Source organism: Dermacentor andersoni, chromosome 9, assembly GCF_023375885.2.
Source record: "Dermacentor andersoni chromosome 9, qqDerAnde1_hic_scaffold, whole genome shotgun sequence".
In the NCBI taxonomy this organism is placed as follows: Eukaryota; Metazoa; Arthropoda; class Arachnida; order Ixodida; family Ixodidae; genus Dermacentor; species Dermacentor andersoni.
Window position 1 is genome coordinate 137664966 of NC_092822.1, and position 15084 is coordinate 137680049.

At 44.8% G+C, this 15084-nt stretch overlaps 1 protein-coding gene and 1 non-coding gene across 3 annotated transcripts in view; both read left to right on the forward strand.

Annotated features, from left to right (window-relative positions):
- The first annotated feature begins 4367 nt into the window (after positions 1-4367).
- Positions 4368-15084, forward strand: part of LOC126529770 (26S proteasome non-ATPase regulatory subunit 13-like) — a 199400-nt gene continuing 188683 nt past the window's right edge. The window contains exon 1 of one of the 2 annotated variants that reach the window (XM_055070023.2): positions 4368-4645. In XM_055070023.2, the coding sequence (XP_054925998.1) occupies positions 4545-4645 (101 nt within the window). In that variant the 5' untranslated portion in view covers positions 4368-4544. The remainder of the gene's footprint in view (positions 4646-15084) is intronic. The other variant, XM_050177280.3, reaches the window with a different exon arrangement.
- On the forward strand, positions 13597-13669 carry TRNAT-CGU (transfer RNA threonine (anticodon CGU)). The gene has a single exon. It is a non-coding gene; the product is annotated as a tRNA-Thr (tRNA).

A 15084-nucleotide genomic window follows, 5' to 3' on the forward strand; every position in this document is an offset into this window, starting at 1 on the left:
TCTAACATAATGCCCATCTGCCCTCTTTATGGATGCACAAAAATGATTTCCTCTTTAAGAGAGATTGTTTCAGAGGTCGTTACATGCAACAGTGTTGGGTGTTTAGTAGCTTGTCTTTGCCCACTGTTAATAATCTGTTCCTTCTCCAGTGCCCAGGGGCACTGGAGAAGGAACTTTTTGGACACAATGTGCTCTCCATGCATGCATGCATGTTTAGCTTGTAAAGACGTCTATTACCCCTTGCCTCAAGCTGGTCCGTGCTGATGTCACCCAAGAAGCGATTGGGGAGTATGGCAATGTACACTTACAAAACACTGTTGATACCAGTGAAACCAAATTAATGGAGCTGCTGTTCTTTTTTTGTCCACTCCATCCTCGTTAGTTACAATGAGCAATGTCCGAACAGAAGGCATATGTAGTTGGTCATGCATAGCCTGCGCACTAAGACTTGTTGGCATGTTATGGCCTTAGCACAGTGTTTGGATGTAAACACCGTCTGACGTGTTGATGACTTCCTTCTCTTTATCATACTTTACCTGATGGAGCCAGCAAGTGGGTCAACCTGATGTTCAACAGGCTTCCCACTAGTTTTCCCAGAGTCTCCTTTACCAAGGTGCTGCTCATAGATATGTTTTCTTGACCTTGCACTGCACTTCAACCATGGCCACACCTGCTAACCCTGTAGCATGCAATCAAAAAAGTGCTATAAATCATGTTCCTCCAAACTCGTGACATGTGCTACAAGGCCTTGAGGAACACCCTCATCATACTGTACGAAGCTTCGCATGATAAGTGCGACAATTAACATCTGCTGGTTTTTCAGTGTTATTCCTGTCCAGCTTGCTGAAAGCTATCCTGAGTGTTTCAAAAGCAAACGACTGCTGCTGGACAAGAAGTGCTTAAAACAAGGGTCGCTATAACCACATATGTCACACGATATGAAGAAGGCCACTGAGTATACAGGCGGTTTACTTCATATCCAACAAGCTTGGTTTTCCCTTTGCTAGTGAGTAAACTCAACTTGCCCCGAATACATGGCCTGTGACAAACTATGTGCCAGATGCTGCGTCCCCTGCAAAGCTGAAGATGTGTATGAGATCCTGACACCCTGCAGCGGCTTCTACACTGGGCAACCAGGCTACTATAAAAACGACTGCCTTTACTAATATGCTAATAACATGAAAACGGGCAGAAATTTTGCTATTAATTGGACCCAACTGCAGGTGCAAGCCACTCTTCCACCAGATGTGCGTTGTTCACAGAAACTGGAGCTCTATAAATGCAGATAAAAACAATGATGTTTGAAAGTAGCAGAGTTGAACTATATTCTGCACAAGCAGTGCTACCTGCAGTGCTGGTACCTTATAGCCACAATTCATGGCTGCATCACCATGAAAAGGCACTATTCTTGAATTATTAACCTCTATTATATTTATGGTGGCCATATATAGCAATTACATATCATCCACATTGTGTGCAATATGGTTAAATGTCAATTATGATAGCCATTCCTAATCTGAAATGCAACAAAAGAGCAAATATAGGCAACAAATTGCAATTCAAAGAGAACCAGTGCACAGGATAAGTGACAGACTTCCTTTTATTGAAAAAGAAATGTCAAATGAGTCATGCCACCAGCAGTGGGTAGCAATCTTTCAAGCATGGGTGACAGAGGCAAAACTTAGCAAAATGCTACAATCACGCTGTAAAACGGCCTTGGACACAAAAAACGACGTCATATTGTACAGAATGAAAGGGCAAGACTCCATCTAAGAACAGTCTATGGCACCACATACTTCACATGGTGTAAAATATGTTGACATGCCCTACCCATAAAGAAAAAGCAACAAACACAGAAAACACGCCTTAAATGCAATGTGCAGAGTCTGAAACCAAGAATAAACAACCCGAAGAAGGCTTCGTTAAGGCTTTCAGCGATTAAAATTGTCAAACTGTCTCATCACTTCTTAATGAATCTGCACAGGTGAAAATGAAGGAAAGCCCAATAGCAGGGCTGCAGAAAATGTCACCGAATAAATATACTTTGCTTACCAACGATACCTGTGGTTTAGTTGTGGTCTGACTTTGCACAATAATTGTGTATAAACTTTTCTTGTTTAGAATATTTAGCAGATAGGGAAAAAATGACCATAAAAGCACCAGGTGTATGCATAGTCTACGCACGAAAAGCCACTGCTTTCTTACTTTTTTTTTTCTCTCTACTACTATGCATGAGTATTTAAGTGCCTTAATAGCACTGCTAACATCCTACTGCAAAACACAAAAGTGGGCAAGTTGTGGCATAAAGAAAATTGCAGTTTCACTCGTAATGTGAAACAATGATGCAGTAGCTGGTGAAATATGCACAGGAAGCTTACTTGCAGCGTTTGTTGAACAATTGCCAATGCAAGTCGGTAATCTTCAAAAGTAAAATAAGTAAGAGTCGTATTTATTTGTGGGAGTTGTTCCTCCCAGTGTTGAAGTGGAAAGACTCGGCTTTTCTTCCTCCTCTTTCATATCCGGACTTGGCCACTGCTCTACACCGAAACAACCCTTTAGCTTCTTACTGCTGAATTCATTTTGGTGTTCTCAAATATATATTTGGGCTACCCATTGCTAGGTCTCGTGCTTAAAGAATGAATAAATGAAATGAATCATTTCTCAAAGAGCATGTGCAGTCCAGCCAAAAGCAGGGGCAAGAATCCGCATTGTGCTCCTGCATTGAAGGTGAATAACACGTACCATAATGGCGAATGTGCTTTAGTAAGCTTCCCTGCAATATTAATTTGTAATGTACAAAGAATTGTCAATGAAGCTCACCACGAGCATAGATGCACTTGCAAATTATGTCACAACTGAAAATAATGAGCACAGTGTAAACCTATGTGCCCCTTCCACTCTTAGTATGCTTTACTGCATGATGCTTATTTACACCCCTGTACTGCGGTGTAGCAAGCTACAAAAGAAACGTTGCATAATTAGGCTTTTTACGATTACCTTTCTCGCAATACACTAATATTTCGCGTTGAAGCCTAAGCAATGTACTGCGGTGAAACATACTAAAAGTGAAAAGGGGCCACTGTCACTGGACATAATAAGAGTTCTGTAATTATACACTCGCGCACCCGCGGCCTCTGAGGTCGCCTAAGTGGACATACTATGCTGGCTGATAGCGGCCCCCTCCCACTTTTAGTATGCTTCACCGCGTAACTAAAATGTACTCCGGCGAAGCAGCCGTACATCTTTATTGAGTGAATAAACAAGTGGTTTTTACAACAGTACAGCAATAAAATCGCACCATGCATCAGTCTACCACACGGAAGAGCGTCGCAACATACGGTAGCTGATTCACACAGACACGTGTTTATGTTTACGTTGGCACTCCTTGCGTAATAAGACTCCCAGAACTTCCATAATAGAACGTAATTTACAACACACAAACGCAAAGAACACAGACATACGTCTCGTTTTCAACTCGGTCGTCATGCAAATGACATATAGCGCGGAAAAACGTGAACATGCTGTGTGTTAGCGTCGTAAACTTCATACTAGGCAAGGAGCTAGCACACCACAATCCCGCGACAGCCGCTGAGACGAAGACGGGAGCACATGTCTGTGAACACGCAAACGGAGCCCCTAAACCACTCTGCTCCTCCACCACCCCCGCTGCACGGCTGCACCACTCGTTTCAAGCACAGCACACCAGACATGCATTCAGCGCTGAACAGTGGGCGGTCGACGCAGTTACATTAACATGACTTGCAGCGAGCAGCACATCCCTCTATGTCCGTTAAGCAAAGTCGGACACGGCGACGCCACATAGCGGTTCGCAGAACTTCGCTGCCGAAGCGCTAGGCCACTTCGATATTTCAATTGTCACCACCGCCGGGTTCTCTAGAAAGCACGGGTCACACAACGCAGATTCTGTACTACCAGAGCTCACCGAGGCCAAAGCCGCACTGCCGCACCGCCACTACTCACGGCTTTCCGCCAAGTAACACAGAACCTACAACCAACACACAAGCAACGCACGTAAAATTAATGAGCAATGTTGAACAACGCGCGGTCCAGAGAACGAACACGCCACGGCGCCGCTCGGCGCCAGCATCGCGCCTTCTCAAAAATCCCTAAACGATGCTTTCCCTAGGCACCTACGATCAGGTCACGTGAGGGATTTTTGTACTACAAATAGACGCACGCATAACGCTTACCCCCCCTTTCCACTCCGTCGACCGGGTCGCAGGAACGGCGGCCAAATAAATATTTGAGCATTGTGGCAACTGCCATCGCCCCGTTTCAAAGGGGACGCTCCTACCTTCCATCCATTCATCCATCCAGTTTTGGTTTTGCCAGCGTCATCTCTAGGTGGCATACTTTAGTTAACAACGCTACCGCTACTCTTATTTCTCTTACACTGTGGAAGGTACAATTTTCCTTCTCTGAATTTATGTAGGTGTTGCGTGACTGGCAAAAGCAAAACGTTCTGCTGTAGGCTGCCGCGTTTGGTCAGAACGCGTGCGTTGGCAAGTGTGTTCATCGCCGTCATGGCTAAAGACGTTTGTGCCTACCTGAAGAAGCAGCAGGAGCAGAGCCCGCCCGAGCTGTCGCAGCAGTGGGCCGAGTTCGAGGAGTTGTACAACAAGCGGTACGTGCCGGCTTTGAGTGCAGTGCGACAAAATCCCAGCGCCGATCGCGCTCCTCCGTCGTGTAGGGTGTCCTCGTATTCTGATACGCCCGCAGTTCCAGTCTCCATACGAGCACGTTGGGCAGACGAGCTTATGCAATATGCTTGAACATGAGATTTAAAAAAGCGTTACAAGCTCTTGATTGCATTTTGTTTACAACAGTGTGTCCGCTTACCCACTGGACACGTGAAAATCGAACGCATTGATCGCAAATTGCGTAGGAATTAATATTATTTGATATGTTCATCGTCAATTATTACTGCGGGAAGTGAGCCGTTATTCATTACTAAGCGTTGTGCGACGCCAAACTCGGAGCTTTCATTGGCCATATTGGGGTTCTACAAACTTCTTTTGACAGCTTGCTTTTTTTTCTCTTTCGAAAGGCCGGGGTACTGGTCTATTGTTGAGTAGCCTTTACGGAATCCTACCGTAAAGGCTACTCAACAATAGACCATATTCACACTATCAATCAGATGATAGAGAAGTGTGCGGAATATAACCAACCCTTATATATAGCTTTCATTGATTACGAGAAAGCGTTTGATTCAGTCGAAACCTCAGAAGTCATGGAGGCATTACGGAATCAGGGTGTAGACGAGCCGTATATAAAAATACTGAAAGATATGTATAACGGCTCCACAGCCACTGTAGTCCTCCATAAAGAAAGCAACAAAATCTCAATAAAGAAAGGCGTGAGGCAGGGAGATACGATCTCCCCAATGCTATTCACAGCGTGTTTACAAGAGAGTTAATGGAAAATATTCTAGTAACTTGCGATTCGCTGATGATATTGCCTTGCTTAGTAACTCAGGGGACCAATTGCAATGCATGCTCACTGACCTGGACAGGCAAAGCAGAAGGGTGGGTCTAAAAATTAATCTGCAGAAAGCTAAAGTAATGTTTAACAGTCTCACAGCAATTTACGATAGGTAGCGAGGCACTGGAAGTGGTAAGGGAATACATCTACTTAGGACAGGTAGTGACAGCGGATCCGGATCATGAGACTGAAATAATGAGAAGAATAAGAATGGGCTGGGGTGCGTTTGGCCTGCATTCTCAGATCATGAACAGCAGGTTGCCATTATCCCTCAAAAGAAAAGTGTATAACAGCTGTGTCTTACCAGTACTCGCGTATGGGGCAGAAACCTGAAGACTTACGAAAAGGGTTCTACTGAAATTGAGGACGACGCAACGAGCTATGAAAAGAAGAATGATGGGTATAACCTTAAGGGATAAGAAAAGAGCAGTTTGGGTGAGGGAACAAACGTGAGTTAATGACATCTTAGTTGAAATCAAGAAAAAGAAATGGGCATGGGCAGGACATGTAATGAGGAGGGAAGATAACCGATGGTCATTAAGGGTTACGGACTGGATTCCAAGGGAAGGGAAGCGTAGCAAGGCGCGGCAGAAGGTTAGGTGGGCGGATGAGATTAAGAAGTTTGCAGGGACAACATGGCCACAATTAGTACATGACCGGGGTAGTTGGAGAAGTATGGGAGAGGCCTTTGCCCTGCAGTGGGCGAAACTAGGCTGATGATGATATTACAATGGAACATCAGGGGACGTCTCCATAACCTCGATGACATTAAAGTGCTCCTCCGTAAATATAGTCTGAGGATGCTGTGTGTCCAGGAGATGCATCTCAAATAAATAAACAAAAACTTTCTAAGGCACCATGTCATTTTTCGCAAAGCAGGAATGATGCTACCGCCTCGTCGGGTGGTGTGGCTATAATAGTTAAGGATGTTGCTTGCCAGCAGTTATAACTCCGAACAACCCTTGAAGTAGTTGCTGTAAGGGCGGTGTTCTTCGATAAACTCATTATGATCAGCTCTGTACATTTCTCCAAGTTATTAGCTTTGTAAAGCCGATTTTCAAAGCTTCGTTGATGAACTTCATGAACCGTATATTGTTGTTGGCGATGTCAATGCACACAACACACTGTGGGGAGGTTCTCGCTGTGGTGCAAGAGGATGCTTATTTGAAAACTTTCTTGTCTGTGTTTGCTTAATAAGAAAGAGCCAACATACTATAACATGACACACAAAACATACTCATCCATAGATTTGAATATAGCACTAAGTACACTCATGCCACACCTTGAATGGAGCAACTTAAAGGATCCCTGTGGAAGTGATCACTCCCCAATAATTTATAGTTTAAGAAGGTGGGTGCTTCTCACATTTTCTCTGATGGAAGGTTGGCACAGCCAAATGGGAGCTGTTTTGAGAGCTCGCACATTTAGACTGAGATCACATTGATGCGGTTGATATCGGCAACGATGTAGCTTATTTAATAGGTTTTATCATTGACGCTGCTGAAAAATTGATACAACAAACTATTGGACTGCAGCAGTTGGCCTGTCATTTTTGGAATGTGGCATTTTGCGCGTTCAAACAAGTATATTTACGACTGAAGCCTATGCACTATTGTCAGCTGCAAAACACGCCAAACAATTAAAACTAGAGAAGCAATTATATTTAAAGACTCTTTAAGTGCTGCCAAGGCTTGTCATTGCTAGAATAGCATAAAAATCCTGTAGCTATTGACCTTTATGCACTCCTGTGCACTATTTATGCATCTAATCAACACGTCATAATATGCTGGGTGCCTTGGCACAAAGGCATCGAGGGTAATATGCTCGCTGACGAAATAGCCACATCCACAACAACAAAACATTTCAACTCTTCTATCACTGTTGCTGCCATAGATTTGAACCTTTACTTCGAAAAAAAAAAAGATTATTGGCAATGCTTGTGGGATGCCCAAGCCTCAAATAAACTTCATCTAATGAAGCCACAGCACTCTCCTATAAATAATAAAATCATGACAAACTGATGTGCTGTTATGCCGACTCAGAATAGGTCACACATAGGGTACACATAACTTCTTGTTGAGTGGCGATGAACCTCCTACATGTGGCAGATGTGGCGAAAGGCTGACCGTTCTCCACGCCCTTGTGAAGTGTGGGGAATCAGAAATCAAGAGGAAGAAACACTTTCCTTTAGCATATCGGCAACATATCGCACTACACCCAGCACAGTTTCCTGGCACAAGCCCATTATTTTACACCAAATCTGTTTTAAATTTTTTTGAATGACATTCTTACATTGCAAATTATCAGGCCAAAAGTTGCATAGGACAGCGAGAGGCTGCTGCTGCATTAGGGACACCTAGTACAGCACGTGTCTCCAGGCCCTTGCATTCAAGGGCCCTGATGAGGCAGTAGTGCTGTGTTCACCTACAGGATTTATTACATCATCCCTGCATAACAAAACATTTATGGCCATAGTTCGCATCTGTGGTCACTGTCATTGTTTTAGTACTTATATATTTTATTCATTTTACAGCGACTGATTTTAGGCCTATTTACAGCCATGCTACATCCACCATTACGAGTATATATCTCCATTTCACAAGCAATTTATTGAAAACCGATTACCACATGCATGGCGCTCTTTGGCCACATCTGGCCCTTGGGTCATAAAACCCCATACATCAATAATCGATCAATTCATATGGGGGACAGAAGGTGGCATCAGAGGCGCTGGCACATGTGAACATTCTGCCGCACCAGATGGCCGGGCTGCACGATCATGCAAATCTCTCACGAGGAAAGGCACCTGTTCCACATTTATTTCAGCATGTTTGTAGAGTGAACATGCAATGGGAGCTTTTGGCAAAATAATTTAATGTGCGATGTGTTTGTGTGTAAATTATACATGGCATCATTTTGATTGATTTCGCCCCCCTCCCCCATATAGTAGCCTTCCTTGCACAACCTGTTTTGTTTGGCTGTCTATTTTTGCATGTTGGATGGTTAGTTGGATAAGTCAGTTATATTTGGTTAGCTAGTTCAGTGTGCTAGCTATTAGTTTATTAGTTAGCAAGCTTACTATATTTGCTTAGTTATTGTAGTCAGGTACATTATTAGTAGATAATTTTGTTATTTCAGTTAGGTAACTTGGTTCATCAGTTGGTTTGCTTTGTTAGTTTAATTAGTTAATTAGTTTTGTTAGTTACCTTATTTAGTCTAATTTGTGTATTAACTATTATTGTGTAATTAGTTAAGTTATTGAGTTGGTTTTATTTCTGCAGTTTGTTACGTTGCACATTACTACGTACTACTCGAAGATGATTATGTCGACCCTTCGATTTAGTGGGACGTACCCATAAGTGGCCACTGCCGATCTGACGACGACGACGTACCTTGCTTGATGGTGACTGGCTTTCATGTTGGCCAATGCTTGCTACCCTTGTGAATACACCCTATAAATAGTCTCCCTACTGTGCTTTCACGTAACATTTATTTGGTGGAGATGTGAAGTACTTCTGATGAGCTTCGCAGTGGACACCACCTCGAATTCACTGCCATGCCTCCAGGTGATCACACATCGCTGCCAGCTACAGTTGCGATTACTTTATTCACTTTATTACTTTATTACTTTATTCACTTTATTCACTACTACCCAGTTTATTGCCCTCCCACAGCCCTGCGATCCCGAGACCTTTTCCGGGGCGAACAGCATTGATGTGGATGAGTACGAGCAAGTGAGCAAATAGTGGCTGGGATCCAACTGTAATGCTGGCAAATGTCATATTTTACCTCAGCGGCACCCTCGTGTTTTATTTCAGACCCATAAGGTTGATCTCACCAGCTGGTACGCATTCAAGCAGCAGCTCGGCAACCTTTTCGGTAATCGATTTGGTCGACAGCTTGCTGCCAAGAAAAACTGGGGGTACGTACCCAGACATCAACTGACCCTTACTTGTACATACAGGATGTACTCGCCTTGTGTCTACAAGCTGACCAGATGATGTCCAGCTGACAAGATTGCCCACATTTTGAAGGGTATTGCGGACGACATGTTCAGTCTGCTTGTCTTCACCAACGTGATTACCGTTGACGGTGTGATCAAAGAGTGCCATTGTCTAGAGCAAGCGAAATGCCGGCACACCTCGTCTCAGTTCAAGCATCTGCCGAATACTGCTGCAACGTTGTCCTTTGAGGCAGCTCTTTGTCTGCGATCCACATCAGGCGTGACGCACATCGTTTATCAAGAACTTGAGGCCACTTATCTGGCTTCCTATAAACCAACGGTATCCGACACCTTGACACCTCTACCGTCTCTGCCATGAACACTCCTGATGCCGCCCTAGTCTCCGCGGACAGGTCTCATCGCGGACTGCATGCCCTTCATCATTACAGAAACCTGTCGGAATGGAGAACAGCCAATGATAAGCCTATCTGCTTCCGCTGCAGTCAAGCTGGACACATTGCTCTCTATAGCCAGAGCCATTGGCCCTCTTGGTCCCATAGGTCATTTCCCACTAGTTCCAGTCCCTTCCATACTGCAAGCCGCTATCCGCCCCACACCAAATCCTCTACCCAATGTCCCCGAGGAGTACCTGCTATGCAAAGTTGCCTCTGCCACATTGCCACCCATCTCATTCACTGGCTTGCCACCATTCTTCTTTGTCGTCCTTTAGGCGTCACTTTTCGTTGGAAAACTAGAATGCGCTGCTTCTGGAGGTGAAGCTGCATTGTCGACTTTGACCCAAAATCCTCAGCTGCCCTTACCAGAACATTCTTGAAGTCCACGTTGACTGTGTCCCTGTCAGAGCTTTGGTTGATACTGGGGTACACGTCTCTGTAATGAATGCCAGTTTTCGTCTTCGTATGAAGAAGATCCTTACATCCCCCACAAACCAGTGGCACAGCCAGACGTGAGCCGGGGGGTGGGGGGGCTCACATTGCAGCTCGGCCTCCTTGTTATGGAATTTGTCAAGGAATCAAATACATGAATAATAGCTGAATTGCCATTGCCAAATATGCTGCAAACGAATTTGAATGCTACACACTGTGAAGACAAGTAAAATATGTATTTTTTCATGAAAGAATGTCCCAAAAATTGTACCGGAAATAACTGATATTAATGCTTCCATGTTTTTTGTCTATTTAATATGTGGAGAAACTGTCACACGAACTTTAGAACTGTATCAGCTCAAAATCAGCAAAGCAGTTCATGGTGCTGATATGAAAAATGTAAAGGCCATGAAATGAACAAGTTGAGGACAAATATTTTAATGAAACTTTGTCATCCAAGAATCTTGTTTACATTTTTGTACAAATGCAATGGCCAGGAAATAATCTCAATGACGCTGTTCTTTGTTTCAATGTATTGCGCAGGAGCAGCTGTCATCGGTCGTGTATTGTGAGCAATTACACCGACATTATTGTCGGAACAGAGAGCATATATAAAAAGCAGCAGTTCTGCAAAATATACGGGGGTGAGACAAATGAAAGTGAGACAATGTGCATATACGACAAACCGGGTACATTATTTAAAAGTAGTCTCTGTGAGTATATAGACATTCGTCCCACTGACAAGTTGCGTGTTTCGCTTCTCATAAAACTCTTTGGGGTGCTGCTTCAAAAAGTCTGTAACTGACTCACGTCATCGTCCGATATGAACCAGGTTCCCTTGAGCAGTTTTTTTTTTTTTTCAATTGCCCCATAATGTTTATGTTGCAAGGCGACAGGTCTGGGCTGTATGGCAGATGTTGCAGCATTTCCCACTTGAACTTTGCCAGATTTGTGTTAACCACATCAGTGACGTGGGGACGGGCATTATCATGGAGCAAGATGACCCCATTTGTTAAATTTCCACATCGTTTGTTCTTGATTGTGACACACAACGGATCCAGTGTTTCACAATATCAAAGACGATTGATCGTCTCTCCAGGTTTAGCTAATTTGATCAGTAAGGGCCCCTGACGATTGAAAAAAGAAGTCAACAACACCTTTCCGGTGCAAATGACGGCCTTTGCTTTCTTTGGGGGTGGTGAATTCGAATGTTTCCACTGTAAGCTTTGCCTTTGTGTTTCAGGCTTGTAGTAGTGGCACCATGATTCGTCCCTGGTCACAATTGCAGACAAGAAGTCGTCACCCTCATTGTGGTACCGGATCAAATGAGTCAAGGCAGCGCCGAACCTCTCCGTCTCCCTGTGGTGGTTGAAAATGTTGGGCATACATTGCACACACAAGAGCCAATAAGCAAGATTTTTATGAATTATGGTGTGAACAGAACTGTGGCTGATGGTCGCACGCTCTTCCATTTCATCGATGCTTATCCGTTCTTGTCTAATCAGCTCACCAATCTTTGCAGTTGTGTTGGGGGTGATTGCACGGTGGCTTTGGTCCGGTCTTGGATAGTACTTGCAACTTTCACGTCCTTCTTTGAACCATTTGCTCCAATTCTTTACAGTGCCCAATGAAATACAATGTTCAATGTACACAGCAGCCATACGGCGACTCATTGGTTTTTGGGAAACACCTTCAGCTGCCACAAACTTCATGAAACCGCCCTGTTGAACTTTTGCAGCATCCATTATGTCACACAATCATGTTCAATGCAGCGTATGAGAGCATTAAGGAACATTTATCTTCACACCTGTGTGTCACTTTTGTAAATGAGAGATGCCCATGTGCTACGCGCATGCCTCGCAGATAATGAACTGAACCATTATTGCGTGTGATGGGTTGGCTCACTTTCATTTGACTTGCCCTCGTAATTAGAAATGCGAACATACAATGAAATATACAAATGCGAAGGTACAGCTTCATAAAGGGCAAAAAAGTGTCACTGGAAACAAAGTTCACTGCAGGTGTACACAAAACCTGGCAACAAAATATTTAAATATACGTAAAAGTATCCAATAAATATTCTTATCTAATGCATCAAACAAGGCAAATAAACATGTTGGGCAATCACAGATTAATCACAGACAATCACAGGTAATTTTTTCTGTGTCATGATGACAAAAATAAACCACCACAATGCTTCGTCTCATTGGACCTCGCTGCAGTGCTTTGTCAACTTGTCTGATAGCGTGTTGATTTGGCTTGACTCGTTGTATGGTCCGTTGTAAGACTTTAGAAAACTCAATGCACCTCTGGCGTAAAATGTTTATAACAACATTAAACCCAGAAAGTTCCGAAATATAAAATCTAAAGCATGACTTTGGAAATGTCAATGCACCTTTTACATCAAAAGTTTATGAGAACTTCATATCCATTAAGTTTCAGAATTGAAATCCACGTGCTCTGTAGATTTTGCGGCCTCCACGAGATGCCGCGACAAGCCCGCTCGCCATAAAAACGCCCTTGAAACGTTGTGCTTGGATGGGGCTCCTTGCCTTATGTGACGCCAGGTGCATGGGTGTTTCCACGAAATCCAGCCCGAGTTTGCAATGTTCGCGCTGAAATGTCTGTCTTTTCGAGCATGAAAAAGACATTCTAGGCAAAATTCAAAATGATTTCCGGCGCTGTGGGTTGCTTTGGTCGGTGGTGCATGACAGCACGAAAAAATTTAGGGGGGGGGGAGCTGAAGCCCCATAAGCCCCCCCCCCCCCCCCCTGATTATGCCCCTGCCCTGAACCGAGTCGTACGTGTTGCTGATGGTAGCTGTTGTTGGGATATGCACAGCTGGGGTTACCATTGCTGGTTACCACGTGGTTGTTATTTTTACGGTCCTTGCACAGTGCCTTCATGACCTCATACTTGGGCTAACTTTTCAACGCGATAGTGTTAAGGTCCCTGTGTCAGAAAATCCGACGTCCAGCATCGACTGTCTTGCGAAAACTCATTTCGAACCACTATTACCCGACCGTGCACTCTCTCCATGTAGAGCAAATGAGTTACGGAAATAATTAGGTTTTTCAGGTCACATGTGTGGGTTTATTGACCAGTTGCCTTTGCCCAAACAGATCACATACTCGTGACGGCTGTGGCAGAAAGGATGTCCCACATCCGCTGCCAAGTTTTGTGAGTGGTGGTGCTGGTTAACACTTCCAAGATTATTTGTAGCAGTAAAACATAAATAGACTGGAAAGTGGAAGGGCAAATGGCGCCACAGTAGCTCAGTTGGTTAGAGCATCACACGCGTAATGTGAAGATGTGGGATCGTTCCCCACCTGCGGCAAGTTGTTTTTTTCATCCACTTTCATTGCCATTAATTTATTGCTTCTTAAATTCAGTTATTAAGTACAGGTAATTTCCCCTATGTGGTGCTTGGCATCTGTTTGTTGGCTTCTAATGATATTGCTGCGGAACAGTATTGCCATCACGAAGAGGCGAGCAGTGTGAAGACGACGATGATTAGAAGCTAGCGCAGGCTGTTGCCTCTTGGCCAAGTGCGACGTATTTCCTTGTAAATATACTTGTATATAGCTTGTCGTCTGGACTTCCTACGTAACATATCTGGTGGAGGTGGACGTTCCCTGTACCTTGTCACGGAGCTTCGTAGTGGACGGTACGTCGAGCCTTCCTTCATGGCTCCCGGTGACGACAACTCGACTCCGCCGGCTCCGACTCCTGCTGCCGCTTCGACGACCTACATCACTCTCCCCGCTCCCTGTGATCCTGGCGTATTCTCGGGCAAAGATGGGGAAAACGTCAATGACTGGATCAGCCTGTACGAACATGTCAGCCGCGATAACCGGTGGGACCCTTCTATCATGCTCGCCAACGTAGCCTTTTACCTCGGTGGCACACCTCGAGTTTGGTTTCGGATGCACGAAGATGTGCTCACCAGTTGGGATTCGCTTAAGCAAAAGCTCCGAGACTTGTTTGGGTAACCCATACGGTCACCAACTTGCAGCGCAGAAGGCATTATCCAGCCATGTGCAGACGCCAACGGAGCCCTACGTCATGTACATTCAGGACGTCTTGGCTCTGTGCTGCAAAGTTGATGCACATATGACTGAGTCCGACAAGGTTTCCCACATCCTCAAAGGCATTGCCGATGACGCCTTCAACTTGCTCGTTTTCAACAACATGGCGACGGTGGATGCAGTTATAGAAGAGTGCCGCCTGGAACTCGCTAAAAGCCAACGTATCGACTAGCAGTTTGCCTGTCTGCCCAACACTCCAGCGACATCTTCCTGTGCTGACGCTCCTCATCCCAACAACACTGGCCATGTTACCAGGATCGTCTGGCTCGAGATAGAGGCCGCCTATTCGGCTGCCTTCGACTCCAGCCCCACCAATGCACCTGTAGTCACGGTTTTCCTGATCCAGGCAGTTGTCTGCCAGGAGTTCGAAAACATAGGTCTTCACACATCTGCTCGGCCCATTGCCCTGATACTTGCCCGGCTTCTTTGAATCCGCCCTGTCCCGCATCTTCTTACTCACTAGGTTTCCGCAATCCATCTGAATGGCGCACTGCTGATGACAAGCTCATTTGTTTTCACTGCCATCGAATCGGGCACATTTCTCGGCACTGTTGCAGTCGCTGGAGTTCCCCGACCCAGTCTTTTTATACTGCCTACTCTCGCCCCCCAGGTGGCCCTTCTCGTCCCTATGCCGCATGCTCCGATAATGCCGCCACTGATTCTC